Source organism: Vanacampus margaritifer, chromosome 1, assembly GCF_051991255.1.
Source record: "Vanacampus margaritifer isolate UIUO_Vmar chromosome 1, RoL_Vmar_1.0, whole genome shotgun sequence".
Classification (NCBI taxonomy): domain Eukaryota; kingdom Metazoa; phylum Chordata; class Actinopteri; order Syngnathiformes; family Syngnathidae; genus Vanacampus; species Vanacampus margaritifer.
The window spans coordinates 66478802-66499423 of NC_135432.1; the positions used below are offsets into that span (position 1 = coordinate 66478802).

A 20622-nucleotide genomic window follows, 5' to 3' on the forward strand; every position below is an offset into this window, starting at 1 on the left:
GTGGATTGCACTTTTATGAATACAAAATTAAAATGATATACTGATATACCGAAAATAACGCTTACCGAGCGCCAGAAATTAAGCAGTTTTTTTTAATTGGACTACTTTTTCAACCCTATTTCCCCCCCCACTGCTTATAACCGAGCCTTGCTGTGATTGCAGCTGTTGTATGAGGAAGTGCTCGGCCACGACAGCCTGCTGGCCACCATCGTGGCGAAGAGCGCCAGCATAGCCGAGAACTACGTGACTCAGCTGGAGCTGCAGGACCTGCAAGAGCGCTACAACGGCATCAAAGACAACGCGATGGTAACCCACAAACTTGAAGCTTGAACGGATTCATTAATGGCGTTTCCATTCCTTTGAATGGTGAAAGTCCCATTTGCTTTTTTTTTTTTTTTTTTTTTTTTCTTGAGAGCTCAGTATTGTTCATTCGGTAATTTTACCGATTTGACATGTCATCATCGTTGCTCTCCCTTTTTATTTATTTATTTATTTTTTATATATATATTTTTTGTATTTTTCTTTTTTTTTGTATGTGGGTGAATATGTGCGTGCGTGCGTGCATTCATTAGTTCACCTAAAACCTATTAAAAAAAAAAATTTTTTAAATCCCATTTGCGACCGAAAGAATGAAAATACGTCAAGCAATACTGGATGGATGCCGCTTGTTTTGACCTCAGGGGGCCGTTGGCAAAGCGGAGGAGCTGGTGAAAGCTCATGAAGAGTACCAACAGGGCCTTCAAGCATTTGAGGACTGGCTGGAACAGGAACAGGAGAAACTGGGCTGCTACACTCAGCTGGAGGGCGACGTCGATATGCTGGAGGAGACGCTCCAAAAACTGCAGGTAGGAAAATCTTCAAGTCTCTTAAGAATATACTGAAACTGTGAATCAGCAGATAACTCTTTTTGAATGCAATTTGACATTATTATTTATTTATTTTTTTTACCACAGGAACTCCAGCTGCACTGCACCGAGGGCCAGGCTCTGCTCAACACCCTGCTGGTCAGCCGAGAGCTGGTCGCTCCCTGGGGGCCGCCGCAGATGGAAGACCGAGCTCTGGAGACGCAGCAGCAGGAGTGGAAGATGTACCAGGCCCGGCTGGCCGACACCCGGGCTCAGCTCAACAGCGCCTTGGCCAAACTCCGGCAAATGGAGCAGAAGTTCCAGCGTCTGGACAGCTGGCTGAAGGGCATGGAGACCAAAGCGCAGCTGCGAAACCACCGGCGCTCCGACCGCGCCACCAAAGATGCCCAGCTCCAGTTGATCAAGGTCCGTACGGGTTCTCCGTTACTTTGTGCGGCTTTCTTGTGGCGTCGCTGATGTTCTTTCGTCATGCAGACGTGGCAAGAGGAAGTGCTGGTTTATCAAGAGGAGATGGAGGGCCTCAGTGTTTTGGCCCAGCAAGTTCTGGATGAGACCCATATTAGCAGCCGGATCAGTACCAGAGCAACCCAGATTACAGCCCGCTACCACGCCTTGCTCCTACACTTACTGGTAAACTTGACTTTTTGGGTGTTAATGTGAATGTTTCCTAAATTTGAACCACCACCGACAAGTGCTATTAACAATCTTAGAAAATTTGACTGATGTTTCTGCATTTGGCAATTTATTATTATATTATATTATTAGTATGGGATTTTTTTTAATGGGCTTTAGGTGAACTGATGAATACACACACGCTCGCACGCACGCACGCACACACACACACGCACATACACATACTCACCCACATACAAAAAAAATATATATATATATATATATATATATATATATATATATGTGTGTATATGTATATATATGTATATATATTTTTAAAAAAAAATTATAATTTTTTTTTTTTATTTATTTGTTTTTAAAAAAAAAAAGGAGAGCAATGATGATGTCAAATCGAATGAACAATACTGAGCTCTAAAAGAAAAAAAAAAAAGGAAAAGAAAAAAAGAAAATTTGACTGACTTCAAAAAAGTCGCTGGCCCAACAGACAGTTACTTCACGTCCCAGCAGAAGAATGACTATTCTTCTTGATTTGCGCCTGCATGACCACGTTATACTGCCTCCTGGTGGCCAAGGCTGGCACACCAGTAGGAGCAGCAAGGCGGCTGTATTTATATAGCGCATTTCATACACAAGGTAACTCAATTTGCATCACATAATTAAAAAAACAGCATTTCAAAAACTGAAGTGTTTTAGTAAATTACTTTTTATTCCTCTACGAGCGTGATTTTGGAAAAATTGATTATGGAAGTGCTTTAAAAGACTTTAATCACGTGTATAGGAGGGTTCGTTTTTAACATGGATTTTTAACCTGGATTTATAAACATTTACCGTTTGGGCTAACTTGAGTTGTGTTGGCAGTTTATGCCATTTGTGTGCATCAAAGCAGCTAAATGCTGATGCACCATGTTTGTTTTAAACCCTGGGCTCCACGTCAGCTGACCTCAGAACCCTACTGGGATCAAGTATGATATTATTAAGGGCTATTTTTCCTTATTAATCAACACAAACACATTTTTTATGCTGATCTGCATCGTTTTCAATCTTTGCACGTTTTGAATCAATTATCTTTCAACATGAATTAAGAAACAAATCTCTGGATTGACTTTACAGGGTCTTTAAATGTTGGAAATGCCTCGAATTGTACCCTGACTTTCCTTTCTTTGGTTGCAGGAGACAATCAAGCAGCTGCAGGAGGAGATGTCCTGCATCGAGGAGGCGCAAAGTGTCTTCGGCACTTTCTCGGACTGGCTCCTCGCCGCTCAGAACAGCCTCCGCGCCCTGGCCTTAAGTGCAGACGTGGTTGATCGCGTCGCCATGGAGAGAAAGATGAAGAAGCTCGAGGTAGGTTGTCTTTATCTCTTTGACTGCCAAAAACGTTAAATAACGTTTAGTAAAATCCTATGGAGGAGTGCCAAAGACGTTAAAAGACGTTTTTTTTCAAAACAGAGGTGAAACTAACCATTTTCTATTGTTGATTACTCAAAAACGGAATAAGGTAGAAACAAACTTTTTTTTCTGATGAAAGATGACAGTCCAATCTTTCATTTGGTAGTATGTGTGTTTCCATAGTCCAATAATATTAATTAACATAATTTTCTGTGGACCTTGAAAGATCAGTCAAAATGCTTAAAATCGGCTGGCACCCACGGCATCCCTTTTCTGAAAACGTCTGGCAGTCAAAGAGTTATCGTTGTGGAGGGTCAGTTGTGCAGGCCAGACGGTGTTTGTGCTCAGGCCCTCCAGGCAGACATGGAGCAGGGACACGCCAACGTGAAGACTCTCAGGGAGAAGACGGAGCGAGCCGCCGTCTTCCTGGAGGAAGCCGAAGCCGAGCAGCTCAAGGAGGACGTGGACGGCCAACTGGGCCAACTGGAAGAGCTGGTGGCAGCCCTGCGCGTTCGGCAGAACGCTCTGGAGAAGTGCATCTCGCTTTCCAAAGACTTTGTGGATAAATACAAGGCTCAGGCCCAGTGGGTGCTGGAGACAAAAGGCCTGTTGGCGTCCAGCGTGGAGCCCAAAGCCGAGCTCTATCAGAAGAAGGCCCAGCTCGCAAAGTACAAGGTAAAGAAAATCGCCTCTGTGGATCCTTACGATATGTGGTCAAGCAACAGGGAAGCTGGAATGGGTTGAGTTGAAATATGTAAATTGTCATTAATGTGAGAGTTTTATTGTTGAAATTCTTGGTTCCTATTTTATTGTGAAAAGTGTGGACGTTTGTGACTGCGGCAAATATTAATCATAATAATAAGAAATTCTGAATGCGCTGAACAATTTGAATTTGTAATGTGACCTTGTTTTTAATTGAACGTCTAATTTCGTGAATGAACGTTGTTGATGTAAGCATGCGCTATTTGCAGACGATCCAGCAGGTGGTGCAGTCACACGAGTCGGCTGTGAAATGTGTGACCGAGAAGGGTGAAGCCCTGCTCGACACCATCCACGACCCAATCATCAGTGACAACATGAAAACCCTGCAGGCGGATTTCCTGGAGCTCTGCTTGTTAGCCAAGGTACCAATCTCTCATTAAAGGGGAAGTCAACCGTAAACATTTCTTGACCATAATATGTTATATGTGACCTCACGAGTCTAAACATGACATTCTAATTATTATACATTTGTGGAATATGAGTTAAGAAGCAAAATCCAGCCGTTTCAAAATCCAGCGGCCATTTTGCTACTCGCTGTCGACCGATGATGACATCACACTTGCTCAGGGCTCAGGCCACGACCAATCACAGCTGTTTTTCTGAAGCAGAGCTGTGATTGGTCGTTAACCGAGCAACATTGATATCATCTTCAGTCGACAGCGAGTGGCAAAATGGCCGCCCCCTGAGATGGATGAAAACAGCTGGATTTTGCTGCTTAACTCATATTCTCTTCTTAACTCAATATTAACCAGAATACCATATTTAGACTAGTCTGGCTGCGTAGAACATATTGTTAAAAAATTTTTTGGGGGTTGTAAAGCTCGTGACTTTCTGTCATCTACGTTGTTTCGTTTCAGACACAGGTCCAAAACCTACTGGAGTGGGTGAAGGAGCATGAGGATTACAACAGTGAACTGCAGGAGGTGGAGAAATGGCTCTTGCAGATGTCCAGTCGCCTCGTCACTTCTGAATCCATGCAGACCAGCAGCATGGAGATGGCCACGCAACAACTGGCCCGGCATAAGGTGACTACCAAGGTTTAATATCTCAGGAGATGCTTTTGTTGTCTTTAAATTATTGTTTATTTTAATGCCTGATACAACTAAAGGTGGGTCATGTGACCAACAGCCATCAGGCCGATGCTTAAATTATAAAGAAAAGATCGTCTGTCTGCCATCTAGTGGCGATAGGTTATATTACAACTTAAAACTGCAGTTGCATATTTGCAGTTCGGCCCTCATAGATTCACATATTTGTGGCTTTTTTTTTTCTTTATTTCATATTGATTTATCGCATTTTTCTGAGATATTTTCCCTCAGTTTTTTGTAGAAAACATATATTGAATGTTTATCAGAACTTTTTGATTTTTTTTTAGCGTTTATAAAAAAATATATATATATATTCAAAAAGCCAGTTCCCTGTATTCATTGTTTCTTTAGGCCATTATGGAGGACATTGCCGGTTTCGAGGAACGTCTCACCAGCTTGAATCAGAAAGGAGAAGAAGTGGTCTCCAGCTGCACTGACCAAGTCCAAGCTAAGATCAGCCAACAAGTCCAGGCACACCAGCAGGGCACTCGGGATAGCTACTCCGCCATATGCAGCACGGCTCAACGAGTGAGTGTCGGCAAGCTCCTCCCAGTAGATTTTTGTTTCAAGAGTTTCAAGTCTTTCATCCTGCATTTTGCTCACAGGTGCAGCAAAGTCTGGACCGAGAACTCCAGAAACACGTCAACCACCAGGATACCCTCCAGCAGTCCCAGACGTGGCTGTCGGCCGTACAGGAGGAACTCCGGCTAAACCACCAGGAACCATCCGGTCTGCAGGAAGCACTCCGACAGGTAGCAGTGCTTTCATAGCACATATTGGAAATTTTGAGAAACAAGTGGCACGAATTATGAGTTTTTCGAGAAAGTATTTTTTATTTTTTTTGCTTGAACTTGCAAGCTGTTTATTGCAGGGGTGGATTTGCTTCTTGGTGTTTGCAGGTGAAGCACTACAGGGCCCTCCAGGAGCAGGCCAGCACTTACCTTGACCTGGTGTGTTCAGTATGTGACCTCTCCGACGACGCTGTTAGAGTGACAGCGGCTGAGGTCCAGAGGGTCAAAATTACTGTAAGAACAGTCCGTTGTCGTGGGTTATAGGTTTGAGAATCCACGACAGAGCGAGACGATACATGTTTTCTCTTTTTTTTTTTTTTTTAGATTGAAGAAAGGATGTCAAATGCTCAGGAGCTCTCAGAGGGCTGGAGGGAGATCAAGGAGCAGAAGCAAGATCTGACCAGCCTGTTCCAAGATATGGAGCAGCAACTCCTCAGTCTGTCCAGGAGACCTGCAGAGTTGGAGACCAAGATAGCTCAAAACATGTTGTCCCAAGCCAAGGTAATGCAGTAACGAACATCGCAAATGAGCTAAAAAGCAAAGAAATATAAAACAGACAAATGTTCACTCTTTATTCATATGGTTGTGAATTGATAGTGTGATGAGTGTTAAGGGACCAAAAAATATGTTTGTTTTATTCATCGTATATTTTTTAAATCAACCGACCAATTAATCGGTTATGAGAACTTTGTTCCGCCAAATATCCAAATCAGTATCAGCCCAAAAAAAAACCTCCTCTAATTTTTTTTTCTCATAATTGCAGGAATGCAGCCAGCAACTCCAGTCCAAACAAAATATCCTGACCAAGATGACGGAGAAAGTGAGCAGACTGTCTCCGGGCCAGGACTCTCCAGAGCATGCGGAGCTGGACCGCCTGAGTCATTCCTGGCTGGAACTTTGCCACCAAGCCAGCAGGCTGCAAGTCCAGAGACAGGAGGATCTACAGAGGTCTAAAGAGTACCACGACTGCATCACTGCAGTGGAGGCACTTTTTGAGCAGGTGTCCAAAGAGTGGGACAACCTGGCCAGGTATGTGTCATCTGAAAAAAAAAACATATAATCAGTTTGTCAAAGATACTCGAACGCTGACTCTGCATCGGTCCGTTGTGGTGAAGAAGGAGCTGAGCCGAAAGGCAAAGCTCTCGATTTACCGGTCGATCTACGTTCCTGCCCTCACCTACGGTCACGAGCTGTGGGTCGTGACCGAAAGAACAAGATCCCGGATACAAGCGGCCGAAATGAGTTTCCTCCGCAGGGTAGCCGGGCTCTCCCTTAGAGACAGGGTGAGAAGCTCGGTCATCCGGGAGGGACTCAGCGTCGAGCCGCTACTCCTCCACGTTGAGAGGAACCAGTTGAGGTGGCTCGGGCACCTGGTTCGCATGCCTCCTGGACCCCTCCCTGGGTAGGTGTTCCGGGCATGTCCTACCGGCGGGAGGCCCCGGGGACGACCCAGGACACGCTGGAGAGACTACGTCTCTCGGCTGGCCTGGGAACGCCTTGGGATCCCGTCGGAGGAGCTGGGTGAAGGGGTTGGGGAGAGGGAAGTCTGGGCTTCCCTGCTAAAGCTTCCCTTAGGAGGCTGGTTATGAAAGTGCATTTTTAGGCATACACCAAAAATCATGGTTTGGTATGTACCTTGGTGTTATTTTCATGGTTTCGATTCTGTAAGGTTTCAAGACAACCTCCTTTTGACATTGCTGGCTTCTGTTATTCCTCTTTCAAACCAGCAGCCTCCCTCTCCAGAATTTAGACTTAGCTGTCCTTGAAGTAAGGTCCGGTCTTTTTGAGATGCCAATGAACTGTTGATTCTGAATCCAAAGAGGCTACTGTCCTATGTAGGAGTTGCTCGGTCTCTCCAGTGGGCCCATAAAATATATTCTTTCTTTTTTGACACAGAACTGATGCCGAAAGTTCTTCTCAGCATTTGGAAGCGTTGCGCAAATTGGCAGTAGACTTGGAAGGACAAAAGGGTACGCTGGAAGAACTAAAGGAGCAGAAGCAAAAAGTCATCCAGTGCTTGAACCTGGACGACAAGGAACTGGTCAAAGAGCAGATCAGCCACTTTGAACAGCGATGGTCCCAAATGCAAAACCTGATTGAGAGGAAAATCCAGGACTCTGTGGTGACCCTCGAGGAAATGGGCCAGGTGGAAGCTCGTCTGCGGGAGGCTCGCGATTGGGCCGAGGAGCAGCAGCCCGCCTTGTCCGAGGCTATGAAAATGAGTCCTCCTCCGGAGTTGGCTCAGAGTTTCCTCTTCGACCACCTGAGCATTTGCAGCGAGTTGGAGGCCAAGCAGCTCCTGCTGGCCCAAGCTATGGCCGACTCCGACAGGGTCCTGGCCCGTCTGGGTCTCAGCGAACGTCAGCGTCTGCAGCAGCTGATTTCCCACACGCAGTCCGAAGTTGAGTCTCTGAGCGTCAAAGTGGCGCAGCGCAGGAAACACCTAAGCAAGGCGTTTACCGAGAGGACTCACTTCCTCATGGCCGTCAGCCAGTCCATTTCCTGGGTCCAGCAGAATGAGAAAAAGGCCCAGGCTGAAGAATACATTGCCTTGCTGCCCGAGGACCTCGCCAAGCAGGTCCGAAGCTGTCGGAACATCCAAAGCAGTTTGAAAGCTTACCAGAGTGAGCTGACGTCCCTGTGGTCTCAGGGGAGGGACCTGATGAGGGAGGCCAACGAGGAAGAGAGGAACGAGATTCTCACAAAGCTGCAAGAGTTGCAAAACATCTTTGATAAAACGCTGCACAGGTGTGGCCAGAAACTTCAGGAACTGGAGAAGGTCTTTGTCTCTAGGAAGTACTTCAAGGTTGACCTGGAAAAAATATGCCAGTGGATAAAACAAGCTGACATCATCACATTTCCTGAAATCAATCTCATGGTAGGCGACACCGAATTGGAGGCGCAGCTGTTCAAATACCAGCAGATAGTCGAGCAGGCGGTGGAGTACGAGAACCTCCTCCTCATTGTGCAAAGAGCTGGCCAGGAAATTTTGCCCACCCTCAACGAAGTGGACCACTGCTACTTGGATGAAAAACTCAACACGCTCCCACAGCAATACAACAACATATTAGCTTTAGCCAAAGAGAAGCAGGAAAAAATCCAGCAGGCTATTTTCACCAGGAACGAGTACACCTCTTTCATCGACGTGACGCAGAAAGCTCTGGAGGAGCTCGAGGAGCAGTTCAACCATCTGGGCACGCAGCCCGTCGGCCTGCAAACGGAGGAGGTGGTCAGCCTGCAGGGCGACTACAAAGCCATCCAAGCCGACCTGAGCAACCTGGGCCTCGCTGTCAGCGAGCTCAACCAGAAGAAGGAAGGATTCCGCAGCACCGGGCAACCGTGGTGCCCCGAGGAAATGAGCCATCTCACCAGCCTTTACAATGGCCTGAAGAGGCTTGTGGAGCAGAAGGTGGAGCATCTGGAGGAAACCTTGGAGTCATTCGAGGACCAAAAGGCCATGGCCATGCAAGTTGACTCCGAGTTAAAGGCCACCAAGGAGCAGCTGGTGAAGGTCAACACCGAGACTCAGTCCGCCGAAGAGAGACTAAAGAACTACCACGCTCTGGCGGGGAGCCTCCAGAGTGCCAACTCGCACCTTTCCCGGCTCATGGAGCAGATGGGCACTCGCGCTCCACGTTTGGACCAGACGGTCCACAACGCCTCAAAGGAACAAGTGGTCCTGTGGCAGGAGGAGCTGCGGTCCCTGCAGGCGGCGGTCGGCGACCTGATCGAGGAGTGCGAGAACCGCTTCGTTCAGAGTAAAGACTTTGAGACGGAGATGCAGAGGACACTGGCCTGGCTGCAGCGGGTCCGGGACGAGCTGGATTCTGCCGTGACCGTTGACATGCGGGTGGAGAAGGTGCAGGAAGAGATCAGGAAGCAGCAAATCATGCAGGAAGAAGTTCAGTCCAAATTGAGGATCGTGGCGGCTCTGAGCAGCAGGGAGAAGCACAAGTACACCAGCGCTAACGAGCTGGCGCCCACACACGTGGACGCCAGTCTTGGAGAAATGGCAAAATTGCAAGCAGATGTCCAGAAACAACTGAGTTCCAAACAGGTACAACTCATCGTCTATGTTCAGTTGGCACCTCACATCTGTTTGAAATTCAGGGCCCGTAGACCTGGTGGATTAGATTAAAGCCAGATCTGATCTCAAATTGGGTATTTTAAACCACATTTAATCTTGAAAAATCTAATCCAGATTTGGAAATGCAATCCCGCCTTTAATTCAGATTTGAGCCCGTGTTGGGTATTTCAAAACTTCAGTCCCAAATCTGAATTATTTTGATCCTGAAAACTAGCATTAAATTAATCCCACCTCAGGGTAAAATTGTAATTCCATTTATTAATTTCACATTTTTCATCAATAAATAAGTATCTTTTCCATTTCCTGGAATTAATAGTGTAAAGAAATATTTGTAATAAATGAAACCTCATTATGTAGTTTTTGTTTACTGAAAAATTTAAAATTCCACAAATGTAAAAAAAAAAAAAAAAAAAACTAAATTAAATAACGAAAGAAAAGTGGAAGTCACAAAAATGTGCAAAATAGTCGTCCCTTTTTTATGTGGGATGGATTTGGAAGTCTCAATCCGAGAGGATCAGGATTATTCCGATCCAATCCAGCAAAATTTAAAAATACCGGGATTTGAAAATCATGATCCGTGGATCAGGAAAATGGGATTTGGTCATCTGAATCAGTTTAATCTGGATTTACATTTTTGAAATACTGGGCCCAGATGATCAGTTTTTCCCATTGTGGATGATGGAAAAGGGTTCTTACTTAGGCTTATGGTTGTTTTTAACGTTGAGGGTTGGCGTTTATGGTTAGATCTGAAGGATTGGGTTTTAAAATTTGAATTAGTGTTGGTGTTTAGGTTTAAGGTTTTAAGATTTAGCATTTATTCTTAATCCAATTCTTTACACTTGGGGTTTAGGATTGGTGTTTAGTTTGAAGATTTTAAGACCAGGGTTTAGGTTTAAAGGGTAGGATTGTTTTTGTTTTTTTATCGCGTGCAAAACCCAAGTGTGTGTTACGTACCTTTCTTTGTTGTGAAGGTGACCTTGGAGCAGGCCCTGCTGCTGTGCCAAAAGTACCACTTCCGGATGCAGGCGGCTTGCGAATGGCTGGAGGACGCCGTGTCCTTCCTGCAGCAGGCCGGCTTGGGCGTGGACGTGGAGAACTACGAGGAGTGTCTGAGGCAGCAGGACGGCATCGTGGCCACTGAGCAGGAGTTCCGCATCCACCTGGAAGAGCTGGAGATCCTCGTGCCCCAGCTGGAGGACCTGATCAACCCCGTAGCCAAAGGGCAGCTGCGGGTGAGCGTGGAATCAGCCAAGCAGAGAGGCCTGGAAGTACGGGATCAGCTGCAGTGTCACCAGGATGTTCTGCACAGGTAGTGGGAGCAAAATTCTTCTCAAACTGGGGTACGGGGACCCCTGGGGGTCTGTGAGACATAGCTAAGGGGTCCACAAAATAATTTGAAAAGTTTCATTTTAAGGAAGTGCATGCTCACATATAGGACTGGTATGCCAATACAATAGACACATTTCTCCTCCCTATCTTAGCTTTGGGCCAATGAAAAGCTCTGATATGATTATAATGTATTAGGGATCGATCGAATGTGGGCCAGGCCAATTATCGGTGCCAATATTTGCATTTTGACAAATATCGGCATCTGCCTTTTTACAAATATGAAAGACGATAAAGCTGTTATCTCACTGAGCGGTGAATGCTTACGAATGTAGTGAATTTAGGGTTTTCATCAGGATTTGTAAGATGACGCAGACAATTTTTATGATTTCGAACAAATTCAGACAATTACAAAGATCTTTTGAAACCTTTTACGAACCCTGGCAAAAATTACCTACATTCGCATTGCAACTTTAATTTATGGATGTATTTACATTTCCACTTTATAAAAAAATGATGCTGACACTGATTGGAATTCCTCCCGCGCCATCGTCAATCGCGTCATTTATTTCATAACTCCTGCCAATTTGCATCAACCATAAACGCTCAAATAAAATTCCAGGACATGCTACGAGGCCCGCGTCACCCTCCTGTGTATATTCTGATTCATTTAATCGGCTAAGCGAGCAAGAATTGGTCAAAACAACAACATGACATATCGGCTTTCCTGGGTTTAAAGGCGAGACGCGTGGTCACGCGCTCCCGGCTTTAACGGTAGAAGCGCAGCCTTAATCGGTTAATCGGTATCTGCCTAAAACATATCGGTCCATCACTGTAATCATCACATAAATCTGGCAACCCCAAAGTAAGAATAAAGTCTATTTCTAAATTAAAATTCACTTTCCCCCCTCATAATTTTTAATTCCTTTAGCATTTAGTGGTATGCATGTTAGTTAATAGAATTGCATTTATGAGGGGGTCCTTGGAAAAATCCTTCCCCGTAAGGAGTCCCCGGACCTGAAAAGTTTGAAAATCTCAACAATGCCTGCTGAATGTTTTTTACCAGCTGCGGGGCTCAGTGGAAGTCGTACCAGGAGGCGCGGCAGACCGTCATTGAAATCATGAACGAAGCTGAAAAGAAGCTCACCCAATTTTCCACCGCAAAGGCAGCAACGAGCCAAGAGGCCGAGGACAAGTTGCACAGTCACCGGGTAGGAAAGCCCACAACACAAGTTGAGTTTTTCCCCCACTCCCTTCTTACCTTTATTATTATTATTATTTTTTTAATTTGACAGACCCTAGTCTCTCTTGTCAACGGCTTCCAAGAGAAACTGAGCGGTCTGGAGGAGCAAGCGGCTCAACTGGAGCAGGTGGGCAGCGACGCCAGCAAGGCCACCATCAGCCGCTCTATGACCACCGTGTGGCAGCGCTGGACCCGACTCCGCAGCGTGGCCCGCGGTCAGGAGCGGGTTCTGGAGGACACGGCGCAGGAGTGGAGGACTTTCAAGGAGAAGGTAAGTACTGCACACCAGTCCGGGATCGACTCAAGGCATACTGATTGCAAGGGATTATTGTCTGGTGGCAAAAGATGACGAAGGTGCGAGCGGTCGCCGACGAACTGCGGGGTCGGGTGCCGGACAGCGCTGTGGAGAAGGCCTCCAAGGCCACCCTGCAGTCTCTGCTGGAGCAAAACGACGTGCTGAGCCAAGATTTGGAAAGAGAGCTGTCGTCGCTGACTCTGCTTCGCCAGTACGCCCTCAGCCTGCTGCACGACGTGGAGGCGCCGTCGCCCACCAGCGAGCAGGAAGAGCTCCCCAGCCTGAAGGAGATCAGGGCGGTGCAGGAGCAGATGGACAGGTAACGCCACACCGCTGTATAAAAAAAAAACAACTTTTGGATTTCAGCGTATAAATGTTTGCGTCACTTGCTTCATTTCTTGTATTTGTGTGAAGCCTCCTGACGCAGTGCAGGACCAAGCGAGCTCAGGCCGCTCAGGAACTGAGGGACAGAGAGGAAGTGGAGCGAGAGCTCAGCGTCGTGAAAGCCTGGATCCAGGAGACCAGGGAGCTACTTTTCAACCCCACGCCTGACATCGACTCTCTGCTTCAAGAACTGGAGGTATGAACGAAAGTGGACGTAGAAAAGATCCAAGTTCAAATTTGATTCTTTATCCTGACTTTTTTTTTTTTCAATGAGCAGCACGACTTTGCTCTGGTTTAATGAATGAGCTGAAAAAAATCAAAAAACACCCACTAACTATGGCCAGCAGATGGCAGCATTGTAACTCTTTTCAATGGTATCCCGTAGAGAAAATGACATGACAACATGGCGGATCTTAGAAAATACAACGTTTTCAAGAATGACGTAAATGATCAAAGCGTTTGTCACATTAAATCGAATTCACAGAGCACGTTGAAAAAAACAACACATAATTGACGTCAATTAACATTGATAGCAATAGTCATTGGGATTTTCAGGAAAATAGTGAAGAATATATTTGAAAATGGTGATCTGCTCCCTGTACTTCTTAGTGGTTATTGGATTTTTTTGGGGGGGATCCAATCAGATTTCAGCCTCTATGTGTTACCACGTCATTCTAATTTGCCCAGGGCCTTCAGAATCAGTGCTGGCTCATGAAGCCTAAGCCACACGAGCAAAGGGACTGTTTTTGTTTTGAACCAATTAGATTTTCAAATTCATCTCTCAGCCCTCAATAACGTCAGCATTTTCTGATTGTCTGGTCAGAGCAAGCCATCTTCAACTGACAAATACATCCGTTGCAATCTGCGCTCATTTCTTAATATTTTTTTTCCCAAAACCTCATCTACCTGACGTGTGCAGGTAGTCCACGAAGACGTGATCACCTACCGTCAGAATGTGGACAAATTAGCCGAGCAGCAACAGAGCAAGTACCTGGACCTCTACACCATCCTGCCTTCGGAAATCTCCATGCAGTTGGCCGAGGTCTCGCTGGCTCTGGGGGCCATTGAGGATCAGGTGCGCTGCTATTTTTTGGTGAAGGTCGATGCTGAACCCTGAAGCATTTTTCATTTGGTGCCTTTTAGGTTCTTTCCAAAGAGAGAGACATCCAGAAAACCAGAGAAATCAAAGAGGAGTTCAGTTCCAGAATCCATGAGGTCTCTGAGAAATTAAAAGCCATCTCTGCCAAATTCAAGGACAAATCTCCAGAGGTTGACCAAGCCAAAGAAGAAGTCAAGGTACATGTCTACATGGTCTCTTTATCCTGGCGTTTTCGGTCTGGAATGGATCACCTGCGATAATGAGGGTTGGCTTATGAGATTTGTCGGTTGTTTTTCTTCACGCGTCAAGAGTCTCGTAGAGGACTTGGACTGCTGCGGACGGACTCTCTCCGAGCTGGACGCGGCCGTGCAGGATTTCGGCCGCCGTAACCCTCTGCTGGCCAAGCAGCTAAGCGACGCCATCGGGAAGCTTTCGGAGATGCACCATCACACCACCCGACTCGCCGACTGCCGCAACAACTGGCTCAAAAAGGTTTTGAACCCTTAAAATGGGTCATTGCTTGTCCGTGTCTCTTAGTTTCTCACCATTTGATTTGCTGTCCAGGCTGTTTGCTATTTGGACGAATACCACGAGATGCTGGACTTCATCGTGAGGTGGTCGGAGAAAGCCAAGAGCCTGGTGAGGGCGAACGTCATCTGGAATTCGTCGGTTCACCTACAGGAGCAGATACGCATGTACCAGGTGGGTGGCAGACAGACACGGTATCGGCCGTGGGATTCTTTAAAGAGTAAAAGTAACCATTTTATTAAACCTCATCTACATCTGTTCAGTTCAACATCTTGAGCTCATAAGTTTGACAACGTGATTTCTGGATGATCTTTCCTCGACTTCTGCGCGGGTTTATTTTTTAAGCGCCGTTCCCAACCCAACACAAACCCATTAATGGTCTAGCTGGTCCCGATCTAACGCAGGATGGATTCTCACCCTTCACCCACAAACACTGTTTTGGTCTCCTTGCCAGGCTGTTCTGCGAGAGTCCTGCGACCTCCACGGTGACCTCGAGTCCATGGCGGAGAAAGTGGAGCTCCTGTCCGAGGTCCTGCAGGTGGAGTCCATGAGCCAGCAGGTGTGCGAGCTCAGCCGACACACTGAGGAGCTCCAGCAGAGCATCAAGACGCGGCTGCAAAGTTTGGAGGATGCGGAGAAGGTGCGCAATCTCAGCCTCTGCTCTTCGTCACGTTGTACTAATTTAGGGCCTACATTACAGTATGCCTTTAAATTGAAACTTTAAACTTAAACTTTAAACTTAAACTTTAAACTTAAACTTTAAACTTAAACTTTAAACTTAAACTTTAAACTTAAACTTTCAACTTAAACTTTCAACTTAAACTTTAAACTTAAACTTTAAACTTTAAACTTAAACTTTAAACTTAAACTTTAAACTTAAACTTTAAACTTTAAACTTAAATTTTAAACTTAAACTTTAAACTCAAACTTTAAACTCAAACTTTAAACTCAAACTTTAAACTCAAACTTTAGACTCAAACTTTAAACTTTAAACTTAAACTTTAGACTCAAACTTTAAACTCAAACTTTAGACTCAAACTTTAAACTCAAACTTTAAACTCAAACTTTAAACTCAAACTTTAAACTTAAACTTTAAACTTAAACTTAAACTTTAAACTTAAACTTTAAACTCAAACTTTAAACTTAAACTTTAAACTCAAACTTTAAACTCAAACTTTAGACTCAAACTTTAAACTCAAACTTTAAACTTAAACTTTAAACTCAAACTTTAGACTCAAACTTTAAACTCAAACTTTAGACTCAAACTTTAAACTCAAACTTTAAACTTAAACTTTAAACTCAAACTTTAGACTCAAACTTTAAACTCAAACTTTAAACTTAAACTTTAAACTTAAACTTTAAACTCAAACTTTAAACTCAAACTTTAGACTCAAACTTTAAACTCAAACTTTAAACTCAAACTTTAGACTCAAACTTTAAACTCAAACTTTAAACTTAAACTTTAGACTCAAACTTTAGACTCAAACTTTAGACTCAAACTTTAGACTCAAACTTTAAACTTAAACTTTAAACTTTAAACTTAAACTTTAAAGTCAAACTTTAAACTCAAACTTTAGACTCAAACTTTAGACTCAAACTTTAGACTCAAACTTTAAACTCAAACTTTAGACTTAAACTTTAAACTCAAACTTTAAACTCAAACTTTAAACTCATACTTTAGACTCAAACTTTAAACTCAAACTTTAAACTAAAACTTTAAACTTAAACTTTAAACTCAAACTTTAAACTCAAACTTTAGACTCAAACTTTAGACTCAAACTTTAAACTCAAACTTTAAACTTAAACTTTAAACTCAAACTTTAGACTCAAACTTTAAACTTAAACTTTAAACTTAAACTTTAAACTTGTTTTTTGTGTCAACTTCCACAGATTTTTTTTTTTACGTATCATGTTAAAACAAGTGGTGGAAAACATGTAAAGTACAGTAATTGAGAACACATCTCACATTCGATCAATACATGGTAAAAAAATAAAATAAAATTCATGGAACAACAAATGAAGAAATGACACTTTGATTTTAAGACAATACAAACAAATATTACTGAATTTAGTTGATACATTTTAATTAATAAATAAAATTGATAATTCACCCAGGCCTAATAAAACGTATCAAATTGACCATGTCCTCAGAGTATGGAAGCGCTGGAATGTGAGGTGAAGGCGTTGCACGTCGCTCTGGAGCAAGTCCAATCCACGCTAACATCACCTGAGCTGGCACGCCAGAGCCTCAAAGAACAGCTGCTTCAGAGACAGGTAACAAATCAGAACAGAAGTGGAAAAAAGTCAAGACCATCCCTTTTTTCACTTTTTCTTTATGTTAGTCTTTTTTCCTCAACCTGCCATGGAATTTTTTTGTCTTTTCCTTTTTGTCAGCGTTTGATGGCAGACATGGAGAGTTTGAAGCAGCAGGTGCAGGCGGTGCAGCTGTGCCAGAGCGCTCTGCGGGTGCCCGAAGAGGTGATGCCCAACCTGGCCATTTGCCGCACGGCGCTTCGTCTGCAGCAAGACGCCAGCCACGTGCAGCACGTGGCCATCCAGCAGTGCAACATCCTTCAGGTTCGACAACTGTCACCACAGCAAGATTCGAGCATTGTGTGAACAATATCGAAACGTAGTAAAAAAATATATATATTATTCAAAGAGCAATTAAAAGACAAATCTAAACAGATTTTAAAAAAGAGAGAGTAACCTGTGAAAATTCAATTCAAAATAAATAAATCACTAGCGAAACAAGGATTTTGTTTTTGTAGCTTTTATCAGTTTCTGTTTTTATTTTTATTTAACTTGATTTATGATATATCAAACTGTTTCTGTTTTTTTAATGGCTTCCCTAAGGGCCCTTTATTGCTGTAAAATCCGTGTGGCAAATGTTTCCTCTAGTCATCTTGTCAAATTGGATACAAAATGGCCCCTGCATTTTGTTGTTCTTATACATTTTGTTCACAACAAATGGATTTGAAATAGTGGCAAACAAATATTTTAGGGTACAATTATTGTCCCTAACGGGATGTGGTGAAAGTAAATGCTTGTAAAACCAGTTAAAGTGATGAAAAACTGCATTTTCAACTGCCCAAAAATTGGAATATATAAATATATAAAAAAGACAACTAGTGCAATGCTAGTCATATGCTAACAGTTTTCATGCTAACAGAGATTAGGCTGAGGTGGCCACCTCCAAATGATATGCGCAGGAAAAATATCCCAAATCCTCATTTGCCATTAAATCTCTCCAGGAGGCAGTGGTGCAGTACGAGCAGTACGAACAGGAAGTGAGGGAGCTGCAGGGCTTGATCGAGGAAGCGCACCGCGTCATCCAGGACCGCCCCATCACCACCAGCAACATCCAGGAGCTTCAGGCGCAGATCCTCCACCACGAAGTAATTCCACCGCTACATTCCAATCGAGTGGGACTGAAACCTCACCAACAGCCAACGCCGGTTATTCTCTTCTTAGGAGCTGGCCCAAAGGATCAAAGGCTACCAGGAGCAGATCGCCTCGCTCAACTCCAAGTGCAAAATGCTGGCGGTGAAGGCCAAGCACGCCACGCTGTTGTTGACCGTCAGCGACGTGGACGGGGGCTTGCCCGGCATGGAGGAGGAGAGGACAGCCGTGATGGTAAAATACAAAGAATCTAATAGTAATGCGGAATAATAGGAATACATGGATAATATTTGCTCATTGTGATTGTAGTTCATGCAGGTGTAGAACTGCACCGCATCATAGTCATACCTGTCCCTAATATTTTGGTTATTTGCATGTAAAGTTAAATTTTAGAAATACTGTACCTTTCAGTAACAGCCTAAGGTTGTTATAGTTACAAAAAAACTAACAAAATAGCTCAAACTGAAATTGGAAAAAAAAGGCTAAAATAAATAAATAAATAAAATAAAACTCTATTATATTATATTATAAAACTAACTTTGATTATAGTAAAAATGTCCTTTTTTTCCATCCCATTTTAAATGATAGAAGATGGAAGGTCAAATAGACCTTTTTTATGGGGTGTTATCTTGCACTTGAAAAATACAGCATATAGTTACAAAAAAACAACAACCTAATACTAAAACGAATAAAAACTAAACGAAAATAATTTTTGACAAAATAATAATACAAAAATAAAAAAACAGCAAACCAGCTCTAAAAACTAATTAGAAATGAACGGAAATTAAACAACAAAAGTCAAAGCAAAACTAAATAGAAAGTATCATAAAATATCCCAAACTACTATAACCTTGATCCAATAATACAATGCTTTATACCTAATTAAAATAATACACGCCCTGTGATTGACTACTGCAAATATATTGCCGGGAAAAAAAAGATACAAATATTGTGAAGAACTGAAGAAAAAAAACATTCATCCAAAAAAACTAGGGAAAAAAACTAAAAAAATATTCAGAAAAACTGAAAAAAACATTAATTTAATCCCCCCCAAAAAATGGGGAAAACAGAAACTTAAAAAAAAATCGAAAAAAGAAGGTGCCAAAAAAATTATGATTAACAACTGAGTTTTGTTTGTGAACGCAATAAGCTTCCGTTTATGAGAATGTAAAATGTAAACAATCCTCGCTTTTAACGACAGCGGGAATTTGCTACAATGTCAATTCATTAGCGCTCATTTTTACATCCATGTTGCTACAAATAGCCCATTTTGTTATAAGATGACATTGAAATGTGGAAATGCGCGCAGTCCTTTCATGCCCTCTCGCTGCTTCTTGCATGTCCTTCCGTGTGCTCAGATGACGGCAGGCCGCTGCCACACCCTCCTGTCTCCCGTCACCGAGGAATCCGGCGAGGAGGGCACCATCAGCTCTGTGTCCTCCCCGCCCACGTGTCGTTCGCCCTCGCCGGTCGCCCACGGCGATCTTGCGACTGCCAAGGTATGTCCTTCGGCAAATCTGCAAGGAAATCCTGCCGTCATCATGCAAATGTTTCCTCTCAGGCCGGAAGGGGCGCGCTTAAACGAGCGCCGGTTCAAGAGCTGTACGACCCGACGTTTGAGTCTGTGGCCAACCTGGACGACCTGCAGCGCTCGTGGGAGACGTTAAAAAATGTGGTAGGTAGACTTTAAAGAAGGATCTCGTGTTTTAGTGCCACTTTCCCATCCACCGTGCGTGTCCTGCCGTGGACAGATCAGCGAGAAGCAGAGAAGTCTGTACGAAGCTCTGGAGAAGCAGCAGCACTACCAGGCCTCGCTGCAGTCCATCTCGGCCAAAATGGAAACGCTGGAGGCCAAGCTGAGCGAGCCGCTGGAGGCGGACACAAGTCCAGATAGTCACATGACAACACACCAGGTCGGTGCCTCGTTTGTCATTCCACAGGCACGGAAGGTTCTGTTTGTGCGGGATAGAAGCTCTCGTTGGAGTACAGCACTTGGAGTACCCGTTGATTAGTCAGGGCGGTGCATGATATGCTACCGTTCTGCTTTAAAATGAAAATAAAATAATATTGATAGCTCCACAAATAGGGAGCTGCATACTCAAATTCTAGTGCACTTGAACACCTTTAATACCTGCACTCTACTGTCCATATTATATTGTAATTAATATTTTGGATTATTTTGATATTTGTTTTAAAGAATTTTTTTTGTCATAGATGAGCCCACTACATAAGTATAATTAATTGGAAGAAAAAAATTCTATATCAAAGCTAACGTTTTTCTATTTATTTACTTAAAAGTACTTGCACTTTACTTTGACCACTACTATACATGCTATATTGTAATATGAAATGTTTCTATATCATTATTTGTAAAAAAAAATAAATGACAAGTAATTCAAATTCATGACAAAAATATGAGATCTTTTTTTATTTCTGCAACCACAGAAAAATATTTGCTGTTTATTTTAGGAGACACATTTATCATATCAAATGCAATTTATAATTGTGAAATTTGTTAATATTTAATAATAATTTAAAAAGTGTTTTGAATTATGAATATTTGTTTGTGGGAAATAAATAAAACAGAAATGGCTAAAGAAACTAAAACTAAAGAAAAGGCCATTTATTGTAAATAAAAGATAATATTACAATTTTTTTTAAATTATTTGTCTTTTTTCCCAAATAAATAATATAGACTTTCTTCAGATTAGTCAATAAATATATAAAGCTAG

At 43.3% G+C, this 20622-nt stretch overlaps 1 protein-coding gene across 11 annotated transcripts in view; it reads left to right on the top strand.

Moving 5' to 3' along the window:
- The window catches only part of syne1b (spectrin repeat containing, nuclear envelope 1b), a 131873-nt gene that overhangs the window by 63942 nt on the left and 47309 nt on the right, over positions 1 to 20622 (top strand). For all 11 annotated transcript variants that reach the window (XM_077563023.1, XM_077563016.1, XM_077563057.1 and 8 more), the window contains 31 exons: positions 163 to 306; positions 681 to 845; positions 954 to 1271; positions 1341 to 1496; positions 2670 to 2840; positions 3234 to 3560; positions 3857 to 4009; positions 4505 to 4672; positions 5087 to 5263; positions 5341 to 5487; positions 5635 to 5760; positions 5851 to 6027; positions 6290 to 6555; positions 7423 to 9583; positions 10585 to 10922; positions 12006 to 12150; positions 12235 to 12453; positions 12528 to 12796; positions 12892 to 13057; positions 13781 to 13936; positions 14005 to 14157; positions 14270 to 14452; positions 14525 to 14662; positions 14943 to 15128; positions 16640 to 16762; positions 16883 to 17065; positions 17743 to 17886; positions 17963 to 18124; positions 19249 to 19389; positions 19452 to 19565; positions 19642 to 19803. In XM_077563023.1, coding sequence (XP_077419149.1) covers positions 163 to 306; positions 681 to 845; positions 954 to 1271; positions 1341 to 1496; positions 2670 to 2840; positions 3234 to 3560; positions 3857 to 4009; positions 4505 to 4672; positions 5087 to 5263; positions 5341 to 5487; positions 5635 to 5760; positions 5851 to 6027; positions 6290 to 6555; positions 7423 to 9583; positions 10585 to 10922; positions 12006 to 12150; positions 12235 to 12453; positions 12528 to 12796; positions 12892 to 13057; positions 13781 to 13936; positions 14005 to 14157; positions 14270 to 14452; positions 14525 to 14662; positions 14943 to 15128; positions 16640 to 16762; positions 16883 to 17065; positions 17743 to 17886; positions 17963 to 18124; positions 19249 to 19389; positions 19452 to 19565; positions 19642 to 19803 — 7638 coding nt within the window. The remainder of the gene's footprint in view (positions 1 to 162; positions 307 to 680; positions 846 to 953; positions 1272 to 1340; positions 1497 to 2669; positions 2841 to 3233; positions 3561 to 3856; positions 4010 to 4504; positions 4673 to 5086; positions 5264 to 5340; positions 5488 to 5634; positions 5761 to 5850; positions 6028 to 6289; positions 6556 to 7422; positions 9584 to 10584; positions 10923 to 12005; positions 12151 to 12234; positions 12454 to 12527; positions 12797 to 12891; positions 13058 to 13780; positions 13937 to 14004; positions 14158 to 14269; positions 14453 to 14524; positions 14663 to 14942; positions 15129 to 16639; positions 16763 to 16882; positions 17066 to 17742; positions 17887 to 17962; positions 18125 to 19248; positions 19390 to 19451; positions 19566 to 19641; positions 19804 to 20622) is intronic.